Below are 26888 nucleotides of genomic sequence, written 5' to 3' on the forward strand. Positions count from 1 at the left end.
CTTCCAATTGTGACTTTTAAAAGTCTGTAGCCAGTTATGGGCCAGCTATCCAGCCACAGCTCTGCAGATATGACTCACCCAGGGACCTGCCTGGGAACTGGTGTTCTGGCTGTGAAGCACTGCGTTTCCATATGCAAAAAAAGCAGCAATCAGTGGGATTGTCAGCCCTTGCTGGCTTTTTCCTTTCCACTGTGCTGCTGAGCACGTGGACCATGGTGAGCATGGAGATGTCCCTTGGCGTGGCAGCACATCCTCAGGCACTCTGGGGAGTGGCAGCTGAGCCAAACCCTGTTACCTCTGAGGCTGAGAGCTGCAGGAGGGGACTGGAGCTGGGCAGGTTTAGGTGAGATGCAGAATATCAGCAAACTGATCTGCCTGCTGGGTTTTGGGCCAGGTTGCTGCAGGCCAAAGGCACAGGGCAGAAATGAGCAGGATGGCATTGTAAATATGTCCACAAGTGCTGCGTAGAATTAGAGATCTGTGCTTTTTGCACAGCTGAAGTGGTACTTTCCTTATCACCAGCCAAGGAAGGGAAGCAATCCCCCAAAAAAGAGCATCCCAAGGTGGTTGTGTGGGTAAACCCCAATAAAGCTGCACCCCGAGCACTTTGTGCCAGTGCAGCCAGGCATGGAGGAGACCTGAGGTGTCAGGCAGTGTTTTATTACACAATGCATTTATACAGAGATGTACAGGGATGCCTTTCCATCACAAAGGCAGCCACGTTTGCCCTCAGCTGCGGCCATCACCAGCAACTTCATCTCCTGCCAAACTGAGGCAGGGGGGGTGGCACCTTGATGTCTTGGCCTCTTTCCAGTTTCTTCTCGCAGTCCACCAGGTAATTGACCCCGTCGATGACAATCTGGACTAGCTCCACCTACAACAACAAGAGGAGAGTTGTGGTACCAGAGGGTTTAGCTCATCTGTTAGTAGAAGAGTGGGAAGTTGGCTTGTGCTGTTACCACAGCAGACAAAGCTGAAAGTGAGGAGGACCACAGACTTCACACCGCCTCTGGCTCAAGGAGTACACACTGTGCAAAGCCACAGTAATTCCCTTCTCCTGCTTGCCCTGAGCAGCAGAAACTTTCAGTTAGGTCCCTAAAGTTATTTCCACCAAAGTGTGCTCCCAGAGGAACAAACCAGCCAGGCAGAAGTCCCTATACAAGGTGTTGAGGCAGGAGCTGAGGGACCTGTTTCAAACACGACCCCCGAGAGGGTGCAGGGCATTGCTGAGCAGGGACGCCTGGCCCCGAGTGTTCCCCACTCTGCACGAGGGTGAGGGCACCGAGCAGCTGTGCTGTCAGTGTTCAGCCCTGCCAGGCAGTGCCTTGTAGTAAACCCCATAGATTTAGGAAAAGCACCATGGAGAATATGAACAATAGGAATGCTGAAACAGCAAAAGAAAATTCCTGTTTCCCCGTTCTCTGCCCTTAACCTATCTCTGTAACCCTATAAGGCAATGTCATGTTAACCCCTTACCCATTGGTCAAGCTTGGATCCTTTCCAACCCTATACAAGAAGCATACTGTACCCCATTAGTTGAGAAAGAAGAAGAGCAGAGACCCTTCACGGACCTCCCCAAATAAAGCCATCTCCGTGGAACAGCCTGCGCCTTCTCCTTCTCCTCTCTCTCCGTCTGCTGCAGCCTCCAGCCCAGGGCACCACTACCAAGCAAGCAGAGCTGAAATCCTGAGAGCTTGCAATCACTATAGAGCTGATAATCACCATGCTTGCTAGATGGTAGCCCTGCGGCCTTGGCATGAGCGAGCTAGCTTCGGGCACCCGGTCCCTACCCAGGGACTGAGCTCCTGAGCCCTAGTGCTCTGCTTTATAATAACGTCAATGAGAGGTTATTAGTGCCTGATGAAGCACTGAAGTCCTTGCTGTGTCTCCCCAGCTCCCAAGCCCAAGACACCCCATGCCTGCAGGATGTGTGAGCACAGAGGCGTGGCAGTGAATTGGGAGGGATGGTGGTGCAAGGGGAGCACGAAGGAGGCTGCTTGTCCTGGTTCACACCAGCCCTGGATGCTGCTGGGGGCTCAGGGTGTCCTTGGTGTGGCTGGGACATGGACAGTGCCTGAGGGGGCTCACAGAGCCCAGCTGTGTCCTTCCCCTGCAGTGGCCATGGCCCCGTGGGGAGCAGCCTGCCCATCCTGCCAGGCTCAGCACACAGAGCTCAGCACTCCTCAGTTCATGCCTTGGGATCCAGGTTTTACATTTTGTAGATCCTGTACTGCTTTAGTGTGTAATTCTAAACTCCATACCGTGTTTTCCCTACTGTTTTCCCATTTTATTCAGACAAAACAATTTCTCTCTAGGCCTGAAACTCAAGGACACCTTATTGTCTCAGATGAAAACAGCAGTGAATTGAGGGGGGCACACCTGGAGAAAATTACTTCATTACCTGAAGCTGTAATTGGAGGATTAACCCCTGCAATGCAAATGGACCAAACTTTTACCTTTATGAAAAACTCAAAGGTAAACCATCAACCACCTTGGTGTAGTCCATTGGAGGCTTCTGAAAGCCCAAACAAACTGTACCTTTTGAAGGCCTCTAATAAATAGCTGCTTTTCTTCCCTTAATCTTGTCTAGCCCCTGTTCTAGGCAGCCACTCCAAGCATCAGTGACACTGCCAAAGGTGGGATTCACTCCAGGCCCAGAGAAGCACCAAAATTCATAAAACTGTATGGCAGGGGGTGGTGGTGTCTTCATAACCTGTTTCAACATTGCTGGAGAATACAAGGGGCCCTGTCCCCAGCAGACATTTAAGGACCACAGACCCTGTGTCACTCTGAGGCAGCAAGATAAAGCTGGTATTTCTTAATCTCCATGAAATGGTTCATTAGCAACCTTTAATCACTGGCTTGTTGAAACCAAGTGTGAAGACTAAATCCCATTGTCTCTTTATTGTGGCAGTTGCTGATTTTCAAGGGATTTGTTTTTACTATAAAGCATCTCAGTGGCTTAGCAGTTTATTTTATTGTCTTTTACAGACTAGCTGTGTTGGGAATTCAGAGGTCTGAATTTGCAGCCTCCATAAGAAAACAAATTTCATATTAAGTTTGCATTGACCAGTAACTGAAACAGAGCTGGAATACAAAGAGTTTTATCTTGCACCTTTGGGAGCATAATTCAGTTCTGCAAACACATTTACCGCATAATGGCATTTATTTAATTATGTACTGAAAAAATTTATCCTATAATAAAACTTTTCTTATCCCCTTGGGTATGTCTTGTCTTGTTTAGATTTCATGAATCTCCAAGGTAGGGCTTGTGTCTTAGCTGTTGCCTTAATCCTTTGGATCCTTGCTATAGGAGGCATCACTGACTTCAGTGGAACTCTTCATGTAAGCAAAAATTTGTAGGTTTAGGCTGTCTGTCAGCAGGACTCAATTCATCATGCTGTGTAATCCTGTTTTTTGTTATTAATGTTACTTTAATATAAAACACACATGATGATGTCTCAGGTGTTAATAGATGTGTTTGTTTGTCACTGGCTGTTTTGGCAAATAATACAGCTTAATAGTATTTCACTCTTATTTATTTTGTTTCCTGTTACTTATTTCATTTTGGATCCAAAGAGCCTGCATTAAACTTCAATGTTTGAAGTTTCCAGACCTGTGTCTCTGGCCATGGGGACATTCAGAGGCACATCTGGATCAGAGAGCAGTGGTCACCTGGCTGGGCTGTCCCCTTGGCAGGTGAGCCAGGAAGGGGGGCACCGTGGGCTGGGTTAACATTGCTGTCACCCAGGGGCATTATCCCAGGGTTGTTTTTCTGTTATGAAAACCTGCCTAGAATGGGGCTGGCCCCAGGTCTTGGGCTGCGGCACCAGGACCAGCCTGCATCCATACCCAGCCTGCCACAGCCATGGGGTTTGGCTCAGTCTGAGCTGTGGCAGGAGCAGCAGCTCCCGGGCACGGCTGTTTCCCCCCATCCTCATTAGCTGTGCTCTTAGGAACTGCTCTGGCTCATAAAATCATTAAGCATGAAGCTGGAGTGAGGCGTGGGAGCCGAGCTGGCAGGAGGGGAGCAGCTGCTCCAGGCTGCAGGGTCATTTCCATGCTCTGGCACTACAAATGTTCCTTCTCTCTGAAATGGCTTTGCAGCAAACATCTGAGGTGCACCCACCTCACTGCAGCCTCTGCCCTACAGGGAAGGCTCAGGGCTCACTGTTAAATCTTTGCCCTGATTTCAGTCTCTGGTTTAAACACAGAGCTTAGGTTGCAATGAAAGATGGAAGCAGAAGTGTGTATTCTACCACCATCTGTTAAACCCAGGTGGGGCAGTGTTCTTTGTCTCTCCCACAGCCAGCCCTCCCTCCAGGAGATCTCTGCTGTTCATGGGCCATTCATTATTAATTACCTTCTGTCCATGGCCACTGAGTGTCCCTGCAGGGCTGATCCAATCCCATCATCCCATGGGGAGATGCTGCATTGCCCAGGGCAGGAGCCAAGCATTCCTACCTGGATCCAATCTGAGCTTTGGGACAGCCCAGCAGCCTTTGCCCAGTGCATTGCCAGAGGAGCAGCTTCTGCTGCCCTGCATGGCCAGAGGGAGCCCAGGCCCATCTGCAGCAGCCCTGGAGCTGCAGAGGAAAACTCCCCCCTTGTGCAGGATCCCTGCTCCAGCAGAGCCACAGCTGGCACTGCAGGAGGGCTGAGCCCCCATGGGATGGGGCTGTGCCACCCCCTGACACACAGGGGGACAGGGCCTGCTCTCACTCTGGCAGTGGTGCTGTGTATTACTGCATTTTTAAAATTTATTTTTATTTTTTCCTACTACAGACCTGTTATTCTTACTCCCATATCTTTGCCTGAGAGCCCCTTAATTTCAAAATTACAACAATTCAGAGGGAGGGGGTTTGCATTTTCCATTTCAGGAGAGGCTCCTGCCTTCCGCAGCAGACACCTGGCTGTTCACACCAAGACCAAACAGCTCTCTTGTCTGAGAGCCACAGAGGACAAGTGAAAACAGCCCCAGCTCCTCAGTCACTGTGGGGTGGCAGCTTTGTGCTGCTGTGTAACCCTGGAGGAAGTGTGTGACTCAGCACAACACCCTTCACCAGGACTTGCTTTAGTGCCTGAGTCCCTGTGTGGGTCAGGACCCCATGCCCGCTTCCTTCCAGCACCTGCATACCCTCATGGAGATCCTCAGCACATGTTTGTGCAGCTTGCTCAGGGCTGGGTTTTTTTCACTGCCAGGACAGGAGCATTTACCAAGCACTTCATGCGTGTTAACAGTTCTCCTTTCAGTCAGCATTTCCACTGGGCCAGAATCACGAGGAGTAAAAACTGCCACGGATCCACTGAGCTCAGCAGAGGGAAAGTGGCCTGTACCAGTACAGATCTCAGCTGAAAAGCAGGGAGGAAGCTCCAAAGAGAAGGAAGCCCCAAGAGGAGCAGTTTACCTCAGAGCGCCCGAGGCGGTCCAGGTTGGAGATGTCGTAGATGTCAGCCACAGCTGCCGTGTCCACGCCGCCCGTGCCACGCTTCTGCAGCCGCAGGTTCTCCAGGATTTTGGAGAACCTGGGGTCCTGTCGGGAGAAACAGCCTTGAGTTTCCACTGTGCCTTCCAGTGTGTGTGTACTGAGTTCACTGCAATGCTGTGACCCTCACAGCGCTGCCACAAGCACAGGCAGAGGTGGACAGTTCTCTCACTCCTTTGGTTACAGCCCCTCTGTGTGGCCTCCCACTAAGCAGATTGAATTCCACAACAAATGCAGCAATTTGCAGGATTACAGCATGCTCCTTTAGCCATGCACTATCCCCAGACCTTGTTACACACATCCTTGTAATGTGTAGTTCTGTAATCTCTCATTTCTCCTCTGCTCCCTTGCACCCCAGGAGAGCTGGCCCACGTCACACTTAAACCATGTCACATTTATGTCACTTTTGTCCCATTTCAGTGCCGTGTACCTTGCTGAGCCTGGGCAGCTTGACGTGGACCCCCGCGCGCAGCCCCGTGCCCAGGTTGGAGGGACAGGTCAGCACGTAGCCCAGGCGCTCGTTCCACATGAACTCCCAGCCCCGCTCCTTGATCAGCCTTTCCACCTGCGTGGGCACAGAAACAGAACAAAACGGGGCAGATTCACAGGTGCCTGATTGCCAGGTGCCAGTGGAGTGGCAGGAATTTACAGCTGGGTGCAGTCTGGTCTAGGTGCGATACAAATGTTTGCACTCCTCGGGTAAACAGAAGGATTTCCTCACCGCCTTCTCATGACTGCTGATGTGGGAAATGGATTTATGGAGAGTTCTCAAAGCCTGACAGAAGGCTCACACAGTGTGCAAACCTTGGGACAAGAAATGCTGGCTTAGAAATGCCATGGAAGGAATGGACAGACATTGCTGAGAGAGAAATGGAGCTAGAAACAAGCTACAAAGGGTGGCCTTGCAAATCAGGCTGGATACTGTGGAGAAACAGAACTGTGAAAGATGCACTGTAGTGACACCCACGAGGGGTAGTTTTAGATAATTGGCTTTAAGGCATCTACAGCATGGTGTGGCCAAAGCTGACAGGCCAAGAAACTCTTACAGTGAATTGTAATTAGGAAATAGTTGGCTTCTGATTGTGATGGAGTGAATTATAACATCTGTATTGTCTCACCCTTCTCGTGAGACTGAAAATGGCATAGGAGTTTTGAAAACACCTCTCAGCTGCCCCGTCTCTGGGTCAGAAAAAAAAGCATAATGCAAGAAATTATCTTGCAGGCTCTTGGTCACTTCACCAGAGAACTCCCTGTCGTGGTGTTTTGGTAAAGCCTTGGCCCATGGAGCCAAGTCTCCACTTAAGAGTTGTGGCCTTTGCCATTTGTTTATAACTCAGTAATTTTGAACCAAGTTTGCAACACAGGACCCCAAAGGACTCAAACACTATGAAGCAAACACAGGGACCTGAACATGGGTTTTGTGTTGTTTTCTAGCTGATGTCATGACTCCTTGAAGAGAACACTTGGCCTCTTAAGTGCCACACTTCCATCATAAGGAGACAACACAGCTTGTAGGTAAGACTTCTCATTTGTAGGTCTCTGACCAGAACTGACAGGAGAGTGAAATAATTACCTGCAGGAAAATCACAAGGCTCTACTGCCCTTTGAATAACCTGGTACTCTGTTCACCCATCTGTGCTTGTGCAAACCCAGTACAATTTCAGTTCAGTTCTCATCTCCCCCTGAGGAGAACTGGATGCATAAACCAGCTCATGCTCACAGGACTCCTATGAATACAGCTGAACACTTCAGGTCTGCAGGAGGATACAGAATAAATTACTCTCCTAGGATAATTTCTATGTTTTATGAGGCTGACACAATGGATGGTGGGAAACTGGACCTGATTTGCTGCCCCAGACACCTGCTGAGGGCACAGCTCCCTAAAGCTGCCCCACCACTTTCCATGCCCATGTCCCCAGGCTGGCACGAGAGGCAAACCTGGGGACAACACCTGGGGGCTGTGTCACCACCTGTGCACTGCTGACTCTCACAGGTGTGCCTGGAAACCACCCTGGAAACTCTCAGTAACCACCTTGGTGCCAGCAGAGCATAAATCAGGTGGCTTTGTTTTTCTGGGCCCCAAAACCCACTGCAAACCCTAACTCTAACCCAAAGCATTCCAGGGATCCTTGATATTACCCGTGGGGCACAGTAAAGTTCTATTTCTCTGGTAAATCAACTTTTTTTTTTTTGTGCCAGAGCAGGTCAGAGGGCTGCACGGGGCCCAGACCCAACCTGAATCATACCTAGATCATCTGGGCAAAACTATTTTAACCCACACCCTGTCCCTGGAAGCCTGTTTTATCATTGTGATTAGCTAAACCCAAATAATACCCACGAGCCCTGACTATCAGTTCTTAGTATTTTAATCACAAACCCCCATATCTCCCCGAAATAGTGGGTCCTAAACCCTCAGTCCTGTGCACAACCTCAGCAGATTCCACTCTGCTCCCAGCCTCAGAAATAAGAGCCAGGAGGATGGGCCAAATAAAGTCTTCAATCAAGCAAATCAAACAACCCAAATAAAGTGCTTCATTTATGATTTCCCACAGTCTGCAGGCACAAAATGGAAAGAAAAGAAAGAAAAGAAAGAAGGTATATTGTGACAGCAGCTCTCTGGCCACAAAGGGCAGTGCACAACTTTCCCAGGCATTGTCCTGGGGAAGGCTGTGAGAAGATCAGAGAAAATAATGATGAACAATTCTTATCTTCCCTTGCTGCACCTGTTGCTGTGCACATGTGGAATGTGTTGTGGAGATTTGCTCACCAAAGGGTGGTTTCCTAATTAGACAATGGTGATGGTGTTTGGATTCAAGGACCAATTGGGTCCACCTGTATGGTGACTCTCTGAAAGGGCAAGGAGTTTCTTAATAATTGTGATATAATAAAAGATCGATCAGCCTTCTGAGCATCATGGAGTCAATGCTAATTATTACCCAGCTGGGGACCTGCAACTACAGGATATTTATTTATTTTCCCCTACAAATCAGCTATTAATCTGCCCATGTTTCTTGCTTTAGCTGTGTTGATGTGGTTTGCTGCATGGACTGATGTGACTTAATTTCATTGCCCCTGGAGATGTCAGCTCAGTGGGAACCACAGTGAGCAGGGGTGACAGCAGTGAACAAACAGGAATAATGAACTCACTGAGACACTACCTCTTTTAATCCACGGCAGAATCTTTCAAAGACACGCTTCATGTTGCCACCCTTCTCCATGGAGATCACCCTGGTGTGGTCCTCTTCATTAATCCAAATGAGAAATGTCTTCTCATTGTTGTGCCTAGTCAAGAGGGGAGAAAAAAAAATAAAATAATGTCTTTAAAAAGGCAAGCCCTGAGAAATAACTGTCAGCATCCTTAGTTTTATCACAGACTTCCCAAGCAGCAGAGATGTTAAACTGCCATAATGAAGCTGCTGTCTGGAGTGAGGGATTGGGGCTGGTTCCACCACTGGATCCCTCATGCATCCCCATGGCATTACAGGGCCTCTTGGGCACAGTGTGAGGAGAGTTTTGTGTCACATCATGCTGCCGTGGCCCTCCCTCAGGAGCAGAGCTGGGGATGCAGCCAAGGGAGAAGCCAAGCTCTGCCCCCTCTGTCCTCAGGGAAGCTCTCAGACAACCCAAACGCATGCTGTTGGGAGCCAAGTAATGTGCACTTAGTTAATTTTTAATTTAATTTAATTTTGTTCTCCCCTGCCTCAAACCCCAGTGTCCCTGGGAGCACTGGGTGTCTGCATCCCTCCAGGGATGTGTCTGGGATCCTTCATGAGGCTTCACTCTGTCCTTTCTGCTCAGCCAGAAAGGACAGAACCCCTGAACACCCACTCCTGCCTCAAACAGGCAGTCAGGGCTGGCTTTGTCAGGTGCTGGGTCCCTTCTCCTGCTTTCTCCTCTGCTTGGCCAGTCTCCTACTACTGCCTTCCTGCCGGGGTCTCTGCTGCTCACAGTGACCCCAAGATGTGTTAGAGAGTCTCTGCTCCCAGCCCAGCACTTGAAGAAGGAGTCAGGGCTCTGCATTTCTCGGTCTCAAGGTTGTTTATTGTTCCTTATCTATAAAATTCTTTCTCCTGCCCTGCCCAGGTCCGCTCAGCAGGACAGTCAGAGGCACTCTGCCTGCCCCAGGGCAGGGTTATCTTTTTATACTAAAAACTACCTGTGCAATATTTACAGTTACTTTCCAATACCTGTCACCTGTGTTAGACACTGAGCTTCTACTCTAAACCAATCCAAAAGTGCCAACATCACCCAGAAGATGGAGGCCAAGAAGGAGAAGGAGAAAGGCTGGACATGCCCAGATCCCTCCATCTTGCCCCCTGAACCCCCATACCAAAACCCCAAAATCGACTTTTTCACCTGTGATAAATTCACTGCCATTCTGCTTAATTTGTCCTGGCTTGCAGATCTTCCTCTAAGGTTGGTAACTTGCCCCATGGGTCACAATCAAACCCACAGGGGCATCCTGGGCTCTGTGCCAGGGTCTCTGAGCCCCCTGGCAGGGTCTGGGCTGCTCAGGACAGACAGAGGGGTGTCCTGGGTCCTGACACTTTCCTACAGCACGTAGAGGGTGATGGATGGCATCAGACTAATTGTGCCAGCAGTGAAATACCACCAGGTCTGAGGCACATGAAAGTGAAAGTTCAAGATCACTGAGAGCCTGACTGTCAGCTGGCCTTTTGCCACGTCTCCTTTTTCTTCTTGCAGTGGGAGCTGGCCAGTGCAATGCTGAGCAGGTGTAAACATCCTGTGTCCTGACACTGGGGTCAGCCCAGGTCCAGTCACCTCCTCCTCAGCCGTGCACTAATGCTGAGGGAGGGTTTTATAAATAGTCTGAGCTTGGCCTAACTCCCCTCCCCTTTTGGTTCAGCAAGTGTCCCCTTTGCTGTCAGGACCATGCATTTAAACTGTGCTGTTGCTGACAGGGCTGTTGGTGGAAATGGCCCTGCAGCCCATGACAAGGACAGGATCATCAAAACCAAAATTATCTCCACAGTGTACACACTTTTTGACAGCAATTTCTTGCAAGAGAAAGGCAGATTTTCAAGATGTGGCTTACAGAAGTACTTTCCAATCACACTATTTTTTTCCTTCCATTCTCCCTGATATGTCACATGCAAAAGAAGCCAAAACCCAGGTCTGTTTTATTCAGGAAATCCCTGGATAGCAATTATGCTGCTGGTACTTCTGTTTGTAGAGACAATGAATGGGTGCCCCAAGCTTTATCCTTTTCCTCAGACTTCCATGGGGACCAAAGAATCTGCACCATGTTGAATCTCATGGGAAGCTTGTTGAAAGTAAAAAATCCTCACAGTTTCCCAGCAGGTCGCTGGGTTTGGGGGTGATCAGGTATCACACCAGGTGATTGCTCAGAATGCTTTTTGCCTGTTTCTCCAGGGTTTTAGCACCTGGCAATGCCTGCAGTGCAGCAGGATGGATGCACTGCACAGCTGCCCCATCCCTCTGCTGTTGGTTCGGACTCTCAGAGCTGTTACCCCTTCATCTCCACAGCAGATATTGTATTTGGGCCCAAAATCGAGTGTGTTGGGGCAGTAGAAACAGACCTAGAACAGAGCAGGAAATCCAAGTTGCCTGTCTCCTTTTCATCCAGCTCATTTGGAAGGAAAGGGGTGCAGGAATTAAAACCTTTCTCTTTTGGAAGCAAACTGGGCATGCTGTGAGTAGGGGCCCGAGTTCATGCAGGGTTAGGACAAGCAAGGAGGTTTGTAAGACAATCCTTGGGCAGGACACAGGAGCCTGCAGGTCACAGAACCTACCAGATGCCCCTGGCGTCCGGCCAGTCACGGGCCATCCCAGCACATGTCAGCAGAGGGGACACGGGCTTGTCAAAGAGAAAGTGATCCTGGGCACAGGACAGGGCCAGAGGGAGGCAGAGAGACCGAGAAAACAGAACACAGCTCCAGTTTATCCAGGAAGCACTGCAATGCTGCCCCGTGCATTCTTGTGAGGGCAGTGGAAGCACAAGCAAATCACACAGTACAGCCTGGGAGCCTGGTTCCTTTGCTGGAAATTAAAATCTCTTTACCCAGGAGATTTTCTTAACTCTCACAGATGCTCGCTGATATGTTTTGCCAAAAACATTTTTCAGGTGTAGGGAGGGATGAGTGCTGGGGCCTAAGTCCACATGGACACAGCAAAGGATGCTCTGGAGGACCTGGCTGCAGAGATCTCCTCTGCATTCAGACACATTTCAGCATAGGAGAAGTCAATGAGTTTTAAACATTGGGGAAAAAAATAACAAACACCAAACAATGAAAAGTGCTAGTTCTGAAAAGATGCTTCTCCAGCATGGAGATTTAGGTATTTATTCTGAACGTGAACTCAAGGTAGGAATGGAATCAGTGCTAATCTCAACCTTTTGGAATCACAGGCTTGTTATGTTCCTGTTTGTGACCTAATAAATGTAGCACATGCTGTGCCACCAGCTTGCCCCGTGCCTAATAGTTTAGAACTTTTAAAACAATTTGCTTTGGGTTTTCTCCCCACAAAGAAAATACGTATTTTATATTGATTTTCATGTGTGTGCTAAAAAACTAGTATTTCTTAATTCTTTCAACACTGCCATATCAAATGTCGAGGGTTTTTTGCTGGCAGTGTTGTTGGTTTTATTCTTTTTCTTTTTAAACCTAGGGCTTAACTAGAAATAGTGAGGCAATCTATCCAGAAGGCATATGACATGGTAGAAACACTGATGTGCTTTACTGCATTTTCCCCTAAATGGAGAATGTAATAATTATTATTATATTCTTCATTTCACTTTGGTTCTCATCTTTGAACACTTTGCAATGAACATGGTGCATGCAGAACTCCAACCATGCAGGAAGAAAAGGTGTAGAGTTCTCTTTGTTCTTCAAAGGGACACCAAATTTCCTTCCTCAGCTTGCTCCACTTGACACTTTGCTTGAAACAAAAATCCCCCTTTTTGCAAGAAAAGAGATGTTACTTTTCCTCGTGAGCATATGGCCCAAATCTGCAAAACACCAAATGCCTTCTGTGCTGAGTGCAATTCCAATAGCCCTCATTTATCTCACTGAAACAAACTTTGATCTTGCAGAGCTGAGATGGTGCCTTTAGAGGCTGGCAGGAAGCCTGGTCCTGAGCTGCAGGAGGGGCAAGCACTGGTGTGAGGTAAGGAATGAATCTCAGGTTAGCACATCAGTGTCTGATCTCTACAAATTTGTGCTATCAACCATGAAACAAAAGAAAATGAGATAAAGTGCTGCTGAATCAGTGAAGCCTATTCCACTTCCCACAGGATTTAGCCTTAAACCATGAAGGAATTACATTTTCCACACTCCTGTTTCAACCTCTACATCCTGAGGAGCTGTCTCCTGCTGAAAATAAAAACCTCCAACAGGTCATCAACGTCTTGTCAATAAACATATCACCAGGGACACTCAATTAAAAAAGTTACTGACCTTACCTAAATTCCTAACTCCTGGTTAATCCAGACACCTGGTCCCAGGGTTATAAATAGTTATGTTACTTCATCAGCTCCCCTTTGGTTGATGTGACGGAATAATGTGCCATGAGTATAGCCAAGAGGGTACAGCCATTCCTTTGGACACTTAAAATGCACATTCAAGCTTTGTTTGACACGTCACATGCTGTGACAAAATCCATGACGAAAATCCTTGCCTTTCCATCTGTGTGACAATGAAAACTCTTGTTGTGGGCCTGGTCCTTCATTTCCTTGAGAATAATTAAAGGGGCTGGGAAAAGGTCACCTGGGTGCAAATATGCTACGGCCACTTTTCGGAAATTAGAATTTGTGTAGTGTTCACTTATGAAATTACAGCCAAGTTTTGGGAAATTAGAATTAGTAGAGGAATTCCTCTACATTTTGACGTAGAGAAATCACAGGCAAAGCCCCCCACCCCCACAGAATGGAATGCAGATACTGTGTAATGCCTATCTCAGTGTAATACTTTCAGTTAGAATGGTTAATATAGAAATTATCAGTTTGCTCAAGGAAAGGTCCTGAATTTACCTCTTTACTTGTCCAGAGAGGTGGCAGTAGCCACGTGGATTTGATTTGACAGTGGCCTCGCTCTCTAGGGTATAAATCCACGCCTCAGACCCGCACAGTGCTGTACTTAGCAGAAATACAGACCCTGGGTGTCTTGCTAAGTTACAAACCTCGGCAGCCCATTAGGCACAGGTTAATGATGCTGTTATCCCGCTGGGCTGGGCAGCCAAGCGTGCGCCCGCGGGCAGAGCGGAGACTAAACCAAACCCGAGCCTGTGCAGGCGCTGCTGGCGTGTGGGGCAAGATGGAACAGGAAAGCCTTACAAATAGGATTGCCTGGCAAAAGATTTTGGGAATATGGAAACTACAAGCGAGACTGAAATGAAAGCAAGCCTTGAGATCCCTCAGTTACTGAACAACGGGAAAACAATGGTGTGGCTGGCTGAAGGTGATCCCCTTTTGATGGAACAACACCCTCTGCTTGCAGGCAGCTCCAAGGGTCAGAGCAGACCCTACAGCTTGGCAGAAGGGCCCAAAGAGGAGTTTTTAGGGTTTAAAATGTAACACAGGATGGTAATGTAATGATTCTTACAGGCTGTATGTAAATGCTATAGGATTTGTATCTTGTACTGGATTGGTTAGTGAGAATCAGAATATTCAGCACAGAAGAAGATTTATGGTATTGGAATGGGAACCTCGCTCTCTTACCTCTTACTCTTACCTCTTGTCTCTTAGCTCTTCCTTTTCTATGCTCTTACCCCTTTTGCTCTCTTACTCTCTTTACCCTCTCATCCTCTCTCCCCCTCTCTTCTCTCAGTTCTGCTCTGAGCTGTGCCTGGCAGCTCCAGCAGGGTCCCTGCACCCAGGCCCTTTGCAATAAACCCCAAATTCCACACCCTGGCTGCAGAGATCTCCCGCCTCCGTCCATCCTGGCCGTGCTACCCCCGCCAGCCCTTCCCTGGCGGACTCACGTCGATGAGCTGCTGCTGCTCCCGCTCGGTCATGCTGGTGAGGCTGTAGTACTTGCCGGACAGGTCCCCGCGCAGGCCGGAGAGCGCGGTGACCACGACGTTCTCCACCTCGCGGCGCTCGGCGCGGGTGCACGCGGGCGGCAGGCTCAGCCCGCGGATGCTGCGCCCCGTGCGCACCCGCGACGACAGCACGTAGCGCTCGTCGAACTGCCCGTGCGTGATCTGAGGGGGACAACAACCCGGTCATGCTGGATTTCGCCTTTGTGAGCGTCATGGATCTGCGGCGCGAAACGTCCTGACAATGTTGGCTTTTGGATTTATGTGCGTGATGGATCTGCGGTGCGAAACGACCCGATAGTATTGGCTTTCACACCTAGGTGCGTGGTTAGTAGGTATGATTCCGTGCTGGCGGAATTGAAACAGTAATCAATATTGATACAGTAATTCAACTTTTGGAAATAATAAAACAGTTAAAAGGTGTAATGCCAAGAAAGAAAGGGAGAGGAGGGGTTCCACCCCCACCCCTCCCCCGCCTTTTCCTGCAGATGTTCAAGGAAAAAGAAAGAGATAGCAGTTACTAAAAATTAACAGAAAGGAAAATCTGGTTGGGTCCCCGGAAAATGTTAATTATATGACATTTATTGCTTTGATGCTTAAATATAATATTATCCTATATTATGTTAGTTTTGGCTTACATTATACTAGCTGGGTGCACATGTGGAACCCAAAGGTGAATTAAAGGACATCGAGGAAGAGCAGAGGCCTTCATCAGTGATGACCCCCAAAGAGTGGTGTGACCACCAAACCGAGTGGTGGAGCATGTGTGGTAAAGGTGGTGATGAGGGCAAAGGTGGAAGTGTGATGAATCGAAAATGGGAGGAGATGGCATTGACACATGGCATAAAAGGGGGGAATCTTCACTTGGCAAGCTCGTACGTGAGGTGGCAAGGGACCAGAGCCGTGCACTCCATGCCCTGCAGTTATCCTTTGCTTATGCGCTATTATTGGAACCAAATTATCCTTTCTTTTTAATCAAATTATATTGTCAATATTTCAAGTGTATCCAATTTTATATATTCTAAGCTATTCAATTAAAATTGCTGCTACCTTTAATACTGTTTGGTTTTTTTGATGATTGGATAATTGGGCAAATATAACATGTGTGTGATAAATCTGCAAAACGACCCTGATAGTATTGGCTTTCGCGTTTATGTGCATGATAAACCAGTGTGATTTGTACTAACTGTTGTAACTATATTGGTTATATATTTTGGAAAATATTTGTTAAAAAGTGTGGCAAATACGTTTTCTGAAAAATCCCTTCTATCGCCCTGATTTTTAAAGATTTTCTAAGCCTTCTGATGTTGACATATGACGAACTTTCTCACACACTTTATGTAAATAACTTATTGTTTTTCATTCTTTTATGGAGGAGGAGAAATTTGATGGACTGTTGGTTTGTCCAGTGTCATTGGAGAGGTGGCACTTTCACCCTCCAATCCACTGTCACTTTTAGAAATCTATAATGTTTGAGTCAGAATTTAACTTCCTTTTTTTGCCTTGAGATCAGCAGTGTGTGTGCATTGTGTTATTTTGTGTCCTACAGTGACACCCTTCACTCAGGATTTTTTTCTTGGGAAGCTGAGAAGCCTCAGAGAAAAGGAAAACAATTTTTATCTCATTTGCTTCTCCTGTGTTTTGCTTGTCTGGAATGTGTTTGGAGATTGTTTACCCACAGGTGATTGTTCCATTGGATTCTGCTGTGAGTTGTTCTCACTCTTTGGCCAATCAGGGCCAAGCTGTGCTGGGGCTCTGGAAAGAGTCAGGAATTTTCATCATTATCTTTTTAGCCTCCTGTAAGTATCCTTTCTGTATTCATTAGTATAGTATACTTCAGTATTCTTTAGTATAATATAGTATAATAAAATAATAAATTAGCCTTCAGAGAACATGGAGTCAGATTCATCATTCCTGCCTTCATAGGGGCACCTCGCAAATACAATAAAAAAGTGATAGAGGAAAAGGAGATGTAATTAGTGCCATGAAACAGATGTTTTCAGATGTTCATGGGAAAATAGGAGGCAGGATGTAGTATGAGATAAGTAACATCCCAAAATGGAATAGGCCTGGGGAAAATTAGAGAGTCAGCCTTGAAATGGACAAAATTGGGATGATTCCAGGTATCTATGAAATAATAAAGCTTGTTTTTGGAATATAATACTGGCTTCTATAACACAAGACTAGGGGCGCATGTGCAGCCTGTGGGGTTGTTCAAAGGACAGTGATGATGAGGAGAAGCCTTCATCAGAAGAGCCAAAAGATGCCTTAGCAACAACTGGAACATGTGCTGTGCAGTATGGTGACATAGATTTCAAGAATCAAAAATAGGAGGAGAATATTGATGAAGATGTATTAGCATAGAGTACATAGGTTGTGTTTGGATCCTTTTGCCTTTTGTACGTGAGGCAGGGTGAGAAAAACCCTCTCCATACCCCAATCAATTGGTTTTGCTTATGTTTTATCCAAACAACTGCCAAATTTCTTTTTGTGTCTGCTTGATCATATTTGATTGTATTGTTTTATATAAAATTGCTGCTCAATCAAAATTGCTGCTACGTTTTAATTTAGTGGTTTATTAAATTAGACATATAGGGACCTCATTCATAACATGTATTAGCCTATGCATATTGTTAGTGATTATAACTCTTTAGAGATAGTATCAATTAAAACTTTTTTTAGCTGCATGTTAGTATAAAAAAATATAATCTGTCAGCTTAAGTGTGCACTGTGTGGCTTGTGGAAATAGTAGTGTAATGAATATAATATCTGGGAAAAACAAAATTCACTTGTGTTAAAATTTTAGAAGTTTAATAGTAATGAAAGCAGTAATGAAAATAGTAATAAAAATTAGGACAATAAGAGACAATAAAAAGCAAAGAATTACGGATGTCTGGGTGCCTGGTACTCTGCCACAAAGCACACCTTGCTAACAAAGGATTACTCCTAAAAAGCTATAGCCTTTTGCATATTCATATATCTCATACGTGGTTCAAACATTCCTTTCAAACCAGGGTGTTTCTGCTTAATTTTAGCTTCCCCCCCATCTTGTAAATCAACCTTCTTGGTTCCTCAAAGTCTGAGCTTTCCCAATAAGAAGGCAACAATTCTTTTCTTGGGATCTTGGTGTCTGTTTTTGTTTTCTCTATCCAGTTAGGATAATGCAAAGAATTTCTTGGTTATCTTTTCCATTCCTTGAGTTAGTTACAAACATCACATAGTTTCTATTTTAATATTATGCTATAGTTTAAAAAAGTATATTTGCCACACTACTTAAAAGAGATTAATACAGCATAATTTTCCAACATAAACACATATAGCCTTCATTTTAATATTTGTGAAGAGCCAATCATATAATATGCATCTATAACAATATCTATGTATTGCTTATGGAAATAATAGTGTGATGAATGTACTGTGTTGTCGGAACCCTGGATGCTGAGAATTTTAAATTTTCTGTGCTGAAAGGCAGAGACCCAAAAGGGAACACTGCATTTGACCTGTGGAAAAGGTTTTCAAAATTGATTGATAGCACAGGTGTGTAGTTGGTTAGAAATGTGTGATCTCACAGGGTGAAGAAACTTAGATTTGGGGTTTTAGTATATGGGAGCCAAGGTGGAGAATTTTGGGTGTGAGTTAGGTGTCTTTTTTGCACCTTCTTCTTCCTCTTCATGAATCTGGGTGGTTTTCTCTAATAGGGTGAAAGATGTCTGCATTGTGGGATTTGGGTGATCATAATTGGGTTAGAAGCATGAATAATATAGATGTCAACTGTTTATTGGGTAGTTTTCAATAATTTATTATTATTATTATTGGGTGATTGGGACTGAAGTAGCCTTGAACAGACACCGTTTTGGGGCACTCTTTGGATTTCTTAGGGAGAGCTCACATCTCGTGAGTTTGTAATAGATAAGGATAATAAACTTGAGAGTGAGACTTCAAAAACAACCCTTTCTGAGTATTATTCACCCTGACCTTGGAGCAGGAAAGAGCCTGGCATTCCAACACTGTGTTATAGACCTTAGCAAAACATCAGATTTAAAAAAGGCTTTTGTGTAACTAAAAACAGTGTATGGCCATCCACTGACCAACCTGTCCAAGTGATATTATATATATTATATTATATATGAAACTGTGACACAAACCAGAGCACTGGAGGACAATTAGAGAATACCATGTTAAATTTAAGGAGGACACGCTAAAATCTTATCAGAGGATGTGAAACAGCAGGATGGAGACACAAGAAGAAATAAAATATTCCTGACACCCAGCATGTCATGCAGATAAGCTGGAGTGTGAAGAAGTCAGAGAAAGGAGTTCCCTGCTGAGAACAAGGGATGCAGCTGGCAGGGCCACGACTGGCATCCCAATTTCCTTAAACATGAAACTGGGTCTCCACGGCTGGATCAAGAAAAAGGAAAGTACTGCTGCACACAGCATCACCACTGGAATAAGCATCTCAGAGCCTTTCCTGTCTCGTTGCATCTCAGTCCTACCTTGGATGCATCCAGGTCCGTGTGATGCCTCATCGTCCGTGGATCGTAGCCATTGTGCCTGGCTTTAATGACAGGGTCAAAAATCTCAGCAAACACCTGAGGAGGCAAGAGAATCTAGAGAGAGTCTGCAGCATCACAGAAACATCCTCACAGCAGCTGCAGGCCGGCAGAGGTTCCTGTCTGCAGTTACCCCAGACAGGGGCCCAGCAGCCAGGCTGGGGTCTGGGGTGCATTTCCAAGCAGAACACACCCCCAGAGCCCCCCAGCCTCTTGCCCTTGGCTCTAAGCCATGCAGGAGTGCCCCGAGTCTTCCCTGCTGTGGGGACGGTCCTGGTTAGAGCCACGTGGCTCAGGTGTGCCCCAGCACAGCCCCTGCAGGTGAGCAGCAGTGGCACATCTGCACAGGCACCCCAAACCCAGGGGCTGGGAGTCTGGAGTGGCAGATGTCCAACAGAGGCCACCCTCACGGGGACACTGCAGAGGCTACAGAGGAACAGGCAGCAGGGAAGCAGACCATAGGGTCAGTAACAATGAGATCTTCCTGTTGTTTTCCACTTTTCATTGCAGAGCTAAATGACCTGTCCACCCTGATGCTGTTTGTCTTCAGTTTTCCTCATGAGCCAAAGTGATGCCTGGCACTGCCCAGAAGACATTTCTGTTTGATTCTGCCCCTGCTGCTTCGCAATGTGATTTCCACATTAGGTTCATTTGGTGTGCCTCAGAGTTGGACAGTTTTGCCATAAATTGGGTTTAGTTGCAGGAAGGAGGAGAGCTGCTGGACGCAGGTAGCAGCTGCTGCCAAGCAGGTATATTTTATTACCTTCAGCTGCAGCACAGAGGACACCTGTGGTAATACCACACGTTCCTGCTTTTCCCAATGTGGAGAAGTAGGGATAAATAGGGAAAACAAGCCTGCCCCGCGTGTGTACCCTCAGGGACACAACTTATCTTAGGAACAAGCCCCCTCCTGGGAATCTGTGTCCATCTGATGGGAGCAGCAGCACGAGCACAGACCCGGCCAGTCCCGCAGAATCCTCTCACCTCGTAGGACTCCTCGTCCCCAGCCACCATGCCCACGGTCTTGATGAAGGGGTGGCCAGGGTTGTCCACCCCGGTCTGGATGCACTGGTCCAGGGTGTACCCGTTGGGGGTCATCTTGTCCCTGAGGCGGGAGTAGATGCCCGGGGTCAGGCACTCGGCCATGCAGTTGTTGTGCTTGCGCAGGTCGGGGTAGTCGGCGCTGCAGGGAGAGAGCACGCGGTGTTGGGGTGTGATGCCATGGTTTGCCTCAGGTACCCCGGGTTTTTCCCTGAAGATTTCTTCCCCAGGTGTGTCAGCCACCTCTCCTTTCCCTCCCTCACCCCTCCCAGCACTGTCTGTCAGTCCTGGCATTCCAGAAGGGCATTGAGTGATTGGCACAATTCAAAGATGCCCTCCACCCCTGGGGGGCATTGGGCCATCCAGGTGTCCTTTGTCCCTTTGTCCCTCCCCTCCTGGACCTGGCTGGTGGCTCCCTGCCCCTTCCCTGCCCTCTCCCCGGGGTTAAAGGAGCAGCAGCCACGGGCTCAGGGAGTTCTGTTGGAGCTGGTGCTGCATTCAGAGGCTGTGGGCCAGAATAAAGCTCTGGATCCAAAGCCTCCATCAGAACCGACTCCTTTCCTTCACCATCGCCTGAAAGCTTCTCCACCAAGGGAAACCTGAGCTCCTGCAAGCCTGGGCTTGTCTCCCAGTGCCCAGCTGCAGCATCCAGCTGGCCAAAGGTGTCTCTGGGGTGAAACACCACACACCCAGCTGGCCAAAGGTGTCTCTGGGGTGAAATCACCACAGCTGCCACCTTTTGGTCAAGCAGCAAGGGCCAGACAAGCTCAGGCAAGTCCCATTTGGGCTATATTGGTACTTTTCCAATACCAAGGCATTACTGTGTGCCCTAGACAGTCACCTGTGAGTCTCTGTCCAAAGCTTCTCTCATCTGCCTCACAATCTGTGAAAGGACAGAAACTGGGACGACCGAAAAGACCCTGGTGGGAATCCTGGCTTTGCTGGAGATGGTTGCTTGCCAAGATCCTGAGGCCTGAGCAGAGCTTCTGGCCTGCCAAGCTGTTGTCTGCAACCACCGTGACAGACTGAGATGGGAGAAGCCTCTCCCTCAAGCACTGAGACATGAGACCCGATTTGGGAAAGCTCCCTCCTCCCAAGGACTGAGACCCCCAACCCAGGGCAGGTGTGTGGGGGAGGCGAGCTGACCAAAGGGAGATGTTTCCCTGCAGGTGTGGCCATTGGACCAAGGAGACAATGGCTCTTGCCTACTGCTGACTGTAAAGAACCTTGGCTTGAGCAGTGTCTTTGCGATCTCCCCTGACATGACCAGACAAACTTCATTGACTGGACTTCAAAGGACTTCGTCGTTCTACATTTGGTAGCTATATGCCTTCCTTTCTCTTCCTCCCTCTCTTTTCACTATTTTTTCCCTTTTTCCCCCATCCTCCTTAACGCATTTGCTGTGGTCATTTCAATAAAGGTGCATTTTTTGTTTGATTATTACTGCAAACCCCTGTGCCGTGTCGGCTTTTTGCACTCTGAGATCAATTAAGGAACCATCCCAAAACCCGTTTGTAAGGACAGATTGTGGCATCACCCCGGACACTTTGTGAGGCTAAAAGTGTGATTATCCTTGGATTACATGCTGCATTGGGTTTTAGGAAGGAAGGAAGGTGCTGGTGCTGAACAAACCCCGTGTTGCTCTGTGCTTTGTGCTGTGGGGCCGTCAGGGAAATGGGGCACAAAGAGATCTGAGAGGGCACAGAGCCCCACTGGGACATCTGAGCCAGGCAGGACAGAGCCCCAGCACTGACTTGTTCAGCCAGACAGAAATATAAATTTAGACAAAGATGTTCTCTGTAGTTCACAGCCCCAGGTGCTCTCACAGCTTCCTGGAGATCAGAGGGTCTGTGTGACCTGACAGCTGGACAGTGCCTCTTCTGAAATATCAGGGTTTGGTTTAATTTGGCATTATTATTTCCAGAAAGCTGCAGGGTGAATGAAGCCAGGGGAAATAAAGATGTTAGGCTTTAGCAAGGGATTTTTCAACTCTGTCAGTCCCCAGCTATCTTGTACTGGTAGTGATTTGCTTTATGTACAACTGTGGTGCTTCTCTAGGAATATATTTTAGCTAGGATTGTATAAATTACTTAAATAACAAAATGAGTCTGTCAGAGCATGATCCACATTACCTTTGGCAAAGTCAATCTACAGAGAAAAAGGCCTGTAATTAATTTCTAACCATCAGCCAGTCAGTTTGTAGCAGAATTAGGAGTATTTCCAGTACAGCAGTAATACAAGACATTATTACTGCTTGCATGGAGAAAATATTTTCACATTTCCCTGTAGCAGAGCCCATACAATGATCAGGTCCAATAGGTGGATCTGCAAAGCTGTTGGCTGGTGATGAGTTAAATATAATGATATAGCACTAAACTTAAGGCAAATATTGAATGATATAGCACTAAACTTGAGGCATATATTGGTCTTGTTGCCGTTCAGCAGTGTTGGTTTTGGTTAGTTTGGGGACATTATTTGAGAGCTGGTATTATCTCACTGATGCCTTAGGATTGTAGCTTTTATATTCTTCAAATCCTGTCATGCTTTAGGGTATAACTCTGAGCTCCATATAGAGTGTGAATTAGTGTCTTCACATTTTAGGCAAACAAAACAATTCCTCTGGGCCTGAAACTCAAGGGCACCCTACAGCCTCAGGCCTTGAAAATATAAATGAAAGTGAATTGAGGGGGAGGAAACTGGGGCTAAATTACTTCAATACCTGAAGCTGGAACTGGAGGATTAACCCCTGAAATGCAAATGGTCCAAACTTAATTGTGTGAAAAATAATTGTGTGAAAACTCGCGAGCATTGTCCATCTTGGGTGTAGCCTCTGGGAGGCCTCTGACAGCCCAAGGTGCACCTTTTGAAGGCCTTTAATAAATACCCCCTTTATTATCTTGATCTTGCCTGTGTTCTAGGCACCCACTCCAAGGCATCCTCACATCCCTGACGGGATGGAGCCGCCTGGATCTGGAGGTTGTTATAAGTAGAAAAAGCTGCCAATTTTTTTTAAAGGGTTTCAGAGTGAACAGGTTGGGCCAGTTGTTGCCAGGGTGGAGTTCTGACTGTTTGTTACTGTAATCAGCTGTCGTTTTCGTTTACTACCTGGTTAAGAATTCCACCTTTTTGTCAGTGACACTCTGCTGCTTCCTAGAAGATGACACCCAGACGGTGGAGGGGAAGGGACATCGAGTCAACACGCAAATGACATCGGATCCAGCACGCAACGGGAAAGACCCCTCACCAAACCTAGCCAAAAACCCCTAAAACAACGGGCCAGCACAAAATTGATGAATCAAAGTGACGTCTGGACGTGAGGAACAAAGCCCAGAGCCTGGAGAGACGCTGAGACCCTTTTTTACCCCTGATCTAGCCGAGGAAGGACCTCGCTAGAGGCAGGACCCTGAAGGTCAAACTGAAAGAATAATGGATTTTCCTGACGCTTTCATGAGGATGGAATCTCCATGTCTGCCCACAGACCAGGGGACAAGGCTGCACCCTTCCTCTTCCTCCTGGGAGGAAGAAGAGAGCAGCTTTGTCCACTGGTCAGGAGGAGTTCCTCCTGGGAGCAGGGGTGGCGTGAGCGCAGACCTGTCGGTTCTCCCCGCGCGAGCTGCTCGCTTTAAATAACGGCATGAAGAAGGAGAAAAACCTCCTGCCTGTGTTTATTTCAGAGGCGCCACCGCTGCTTATTATTATTATTATTATTATTATTAATAATAATAATAATATTAATATTAATATTATTATTATTATTAACGGCGCTGCGCCGTTATTCCAGCGGCGCTGGCTCTGCATCCCACACCCAAAGCTGGGGCTGTGCTGCTGTGGTGGCACCCCCTCCCTGCCCACCTGTGCTTACCTGGGGGGGAAGAGCTTCCTCTTCTCCTGCACGGCGGCGCTGACGGAGTTGTGCTGGCCCAGCAGGTAGCCCGTGGCCAGCACGCCCGTGCCTGCGGCGGCGAACAGCGCGGGCGCCGCACGCCCCGCCAGCAGACGGCAGAAGGTGCCAGCCATTCCTCTCTGCAAGGAGCACAGCCACGGTCAGCCCGGCCTGAAACCACTCCCTGCTCGTGGCAAGGGCTTCTGGGAGTTATTTTAATGTGGTATAGCTGGTGTAATAGGTGATTGTCACAGACATATGGTGAAGATTGCCATGCAAGATGTTTTCCATTACCATCTGTAGGGCAGATTACCTTTGTCAAGCGGGCAGTTTGCCTTATCTCTCTCTTTGAGTGACCACAATCACTCCTCCCTTGGGAGGGGACATTGCTGATAACAGCTATGGAATGTCCCTGCATGGCTGATAAGAACTACAGCATCCCATTGGGAGATGTGAGCCCAGAGGGAGGAGCCAAGCATTGCTACCCAGATATAATCCAGAGGTTTGGAGACACCAGCACGGCTTCTGCACTGGATTCCCCAGAGGAGCAGCAGCTGCCTCTCCTTCCCCTGGATCTGCAGAGGAAGAACACATCCTTCTCTACAGATCCCCCTGGCTCCAACAGAGCCACCCCTGGCACTGCAGGAGGGCTGAGCCACAATTCCAATGGGACTGATACCAACACCCTGACCCACAGGGTGTCAGGCTGGGTTCTGACTCTGGCACTGTTGGTTTGGTTCACTGCATTGTTCATTTTATCCTTTTTTTTTCCCTGTTAAAGAACTGATATTTCCTGCTCCCATATTTTTGCCAGAGAGCCCCTTAATTTAAAATTTATAGCAACTCAGAGGGGTGAGGAGGGTTCACATTCTCCATGTCAGGGGAGGCTCCTGCCTTCCTTAGCAGACTCCTGGCTTTCCAAACCAAGACAAGTTGGTTTATGAAAAATGTTTTTGCTGGGATCTTTTGTATTGAGAAGCTGAGAAGCTTCAGCTTCTCCATGTTTTGCTGCTTTAGAATGTGATTTGGAGAATTGTTTACTTAGCATGTGAAATTGTTCTTACTTGATGACCAGAGACAGCCACCTGTGTCGAGGCTCTGAGCAGTCAGATTTTATTATTAACAAGATTAACAAGATTTTATTATCATTCTATTATTTTCTTTTGCTAGCTCTCTGATGTCTCTTTTTTCTTCTAGTATAGTCTTAATATAATATAATATAATATAATATAATATAATATAATATAATATAATATAATATAATAATGAAATTGGTCTTCTGAAACATGGAGTTGAGATTCTCATCTCTTCCCTCATCCTGGGACCCCTGCAAACACCACCACAGGTGATGTGTATAAATTCGTGCTGAGGCTGCAGTAATCTCACCTTATGAAAACCCTGGCATACCAAAGGAGGGTTCTGGGAAATTCCCTCTGATGAGATTACAGCAATATGCACCAAAATCCTAACCTGAATATTCATCTCCAGAAATGTTGATTTCAGAGGATTATTGTCTGAGCAAACACCAGCAATATGCATCCATAAGATAAATATGTGTCTCCTAGAATGAATATTGCAGGAGATTTTCCTCTAGCAAGGTGAATTATTTACCAATTTTGGGAAACTCTCAGCAAGAGTGGCAGCAAGAAAGGAAAAACTAAATGAATATGCTGAAAGGATAGGATCAATTATAGGAAAGCAAGAAACCCTCCCTGGCAACCCTCTGAGCTTGGAAATGTATAAAAAGACTTTGTGAGAGCTGTCTCTTGGTGATGCACAGAGGAGAGGAGCCAGAGAGCCCCACCTGTCTCACCCAACGCTGTTAGCCTGGTCTGAGCTCTGCTTGTGGCCTTTTTACAACTGTATTTTAATTATGGAATAAATTATCCTCATTAATCAAATTGGCTAATTCATTTATAACAGTTTGTAATGACTTTTTATCTGCTTTTGATGTAGAGTAAATTGTTAATCCCATGTGGATTGTTATGTTTTAGCATGATTAATATATTGTGGTTTAGGCTCTCTCAAAATATCAAAATAGAGACTATGTGCTGTGTATTATAATGTTAACTGTCGTAGAAGGAGTTAATGCCTTTGTTTGTGTCACTAACTGGCAATGGTGAGAATAATTTGGATAGCTGTGTGAAATAGCTGATGTTGATTTAATGTACTGGTGGAGTGTCTTATCTGTAGGGTAAGATAACATTGAAAAGAAGCAAGTAAATAAACACTGGAAGAATGCAAAGAGAAATTTACCACTGACCCTTCAGCTGTCAAGAGCTGTCAACTCCCTTCAGCACAGAACAGGGGGCCTTGTGAGGAAATGAAATTTATAAATTTCATCTGCAGTATGACATGCACTTTAAAAAGACCAGTCAAGAGTCAGACCAAGCAAAAGGAGTCCCAGAACATGTGAACTCAAAGGAGTGCTTGAATATGTATAATCCTCATAAATATGTACTTAACCAACACAATGAAAAGGTATATAAGAAGAATTGTTGTAGTTAACTGGCAGCTGCCATGCACCCAGGGCTGCAAAAGTCTCTTTTATCCCTTATTAAACTTTAAAAAAATTTAAAGAGTGAGCCTTGTTTCTCTCAGCTCCAGCAGTGCAGCAGCACCCCCACCTCGCCCCAAAAAAGCTCAGCAAACTCATCTCCCTTAGCAGCTCCTGCTGCTCTGGGGTGCTCAGAGGAATCTGGGGATTTGCACGTGTGCTCTATAACTTATATTTGTCCTTCTTGGTCCTGCTGGGACAGTGCCTGAGCTCTGAGGCTGGCCAGGAAAGTGGCATGTGGGGCCCTGAAGGAGGCAGGGAGTGTTTTTCCTGACAGGAATCAGGTTTGGATGAGGATTGCTGCTGGCTGTGAGTTCCTTAGGAAGATACAACTCCTGTCCAAATAAAGGAAA

At 46.8% G+C, this 26888-nt stretch overlaps 1 protein-coding gene across 1 annotated transcript; it reads right to left on the bottom strand.

The window, feature by feature from the left end:
- Positions 1 to 658: 658 nt before the first annotated feature.
- Positions 659 to 24112, bottom strand: CKMT2 (creatine kinase, mitochondrial 2). The gene is made up of 9 exons (XM_071455089.1): positions 23958 to 24112; positions 20039 to 20237; positions 18998 to 19093; positions 14445 to 14666; positions 11261 to 11346; positions 8645 to 8768; positions 5917 to 6051; positions 5409 to 5534; positions 659 to 874 (listed from the first exon to the last, which is right to left on the bottom strand). The coding sequence occupies exons 1-9, from the start codon at positions 24110 to 24112 to the stop codon at positions 755 to 757; spliced, it is 1263 nt and encodes a 420-aa protein (XP_071311190.1). The 3' UTR covers positions 659 to 754.
- Between the last annotated feature and the right edge of the window lie 2776 nt (positions 24113 to 26888).

The sequence above is a fragment of the Agelaius tricolor genome, unplaced genomic scaffold (assembly GCF_023055355.1).
Source record: "Agelaius tricolor isolate 1412-34295 unplaced genomic scaffold, bAgeTri1.0.p SCAF_44, whole genome shotgun sequence".
Taxonomy (NCBI): Eukaryota; Metazoa; Chordata; class Aves; order Passeriformes; family Icteridae; genus Agelaius; species Agelaius tricolor.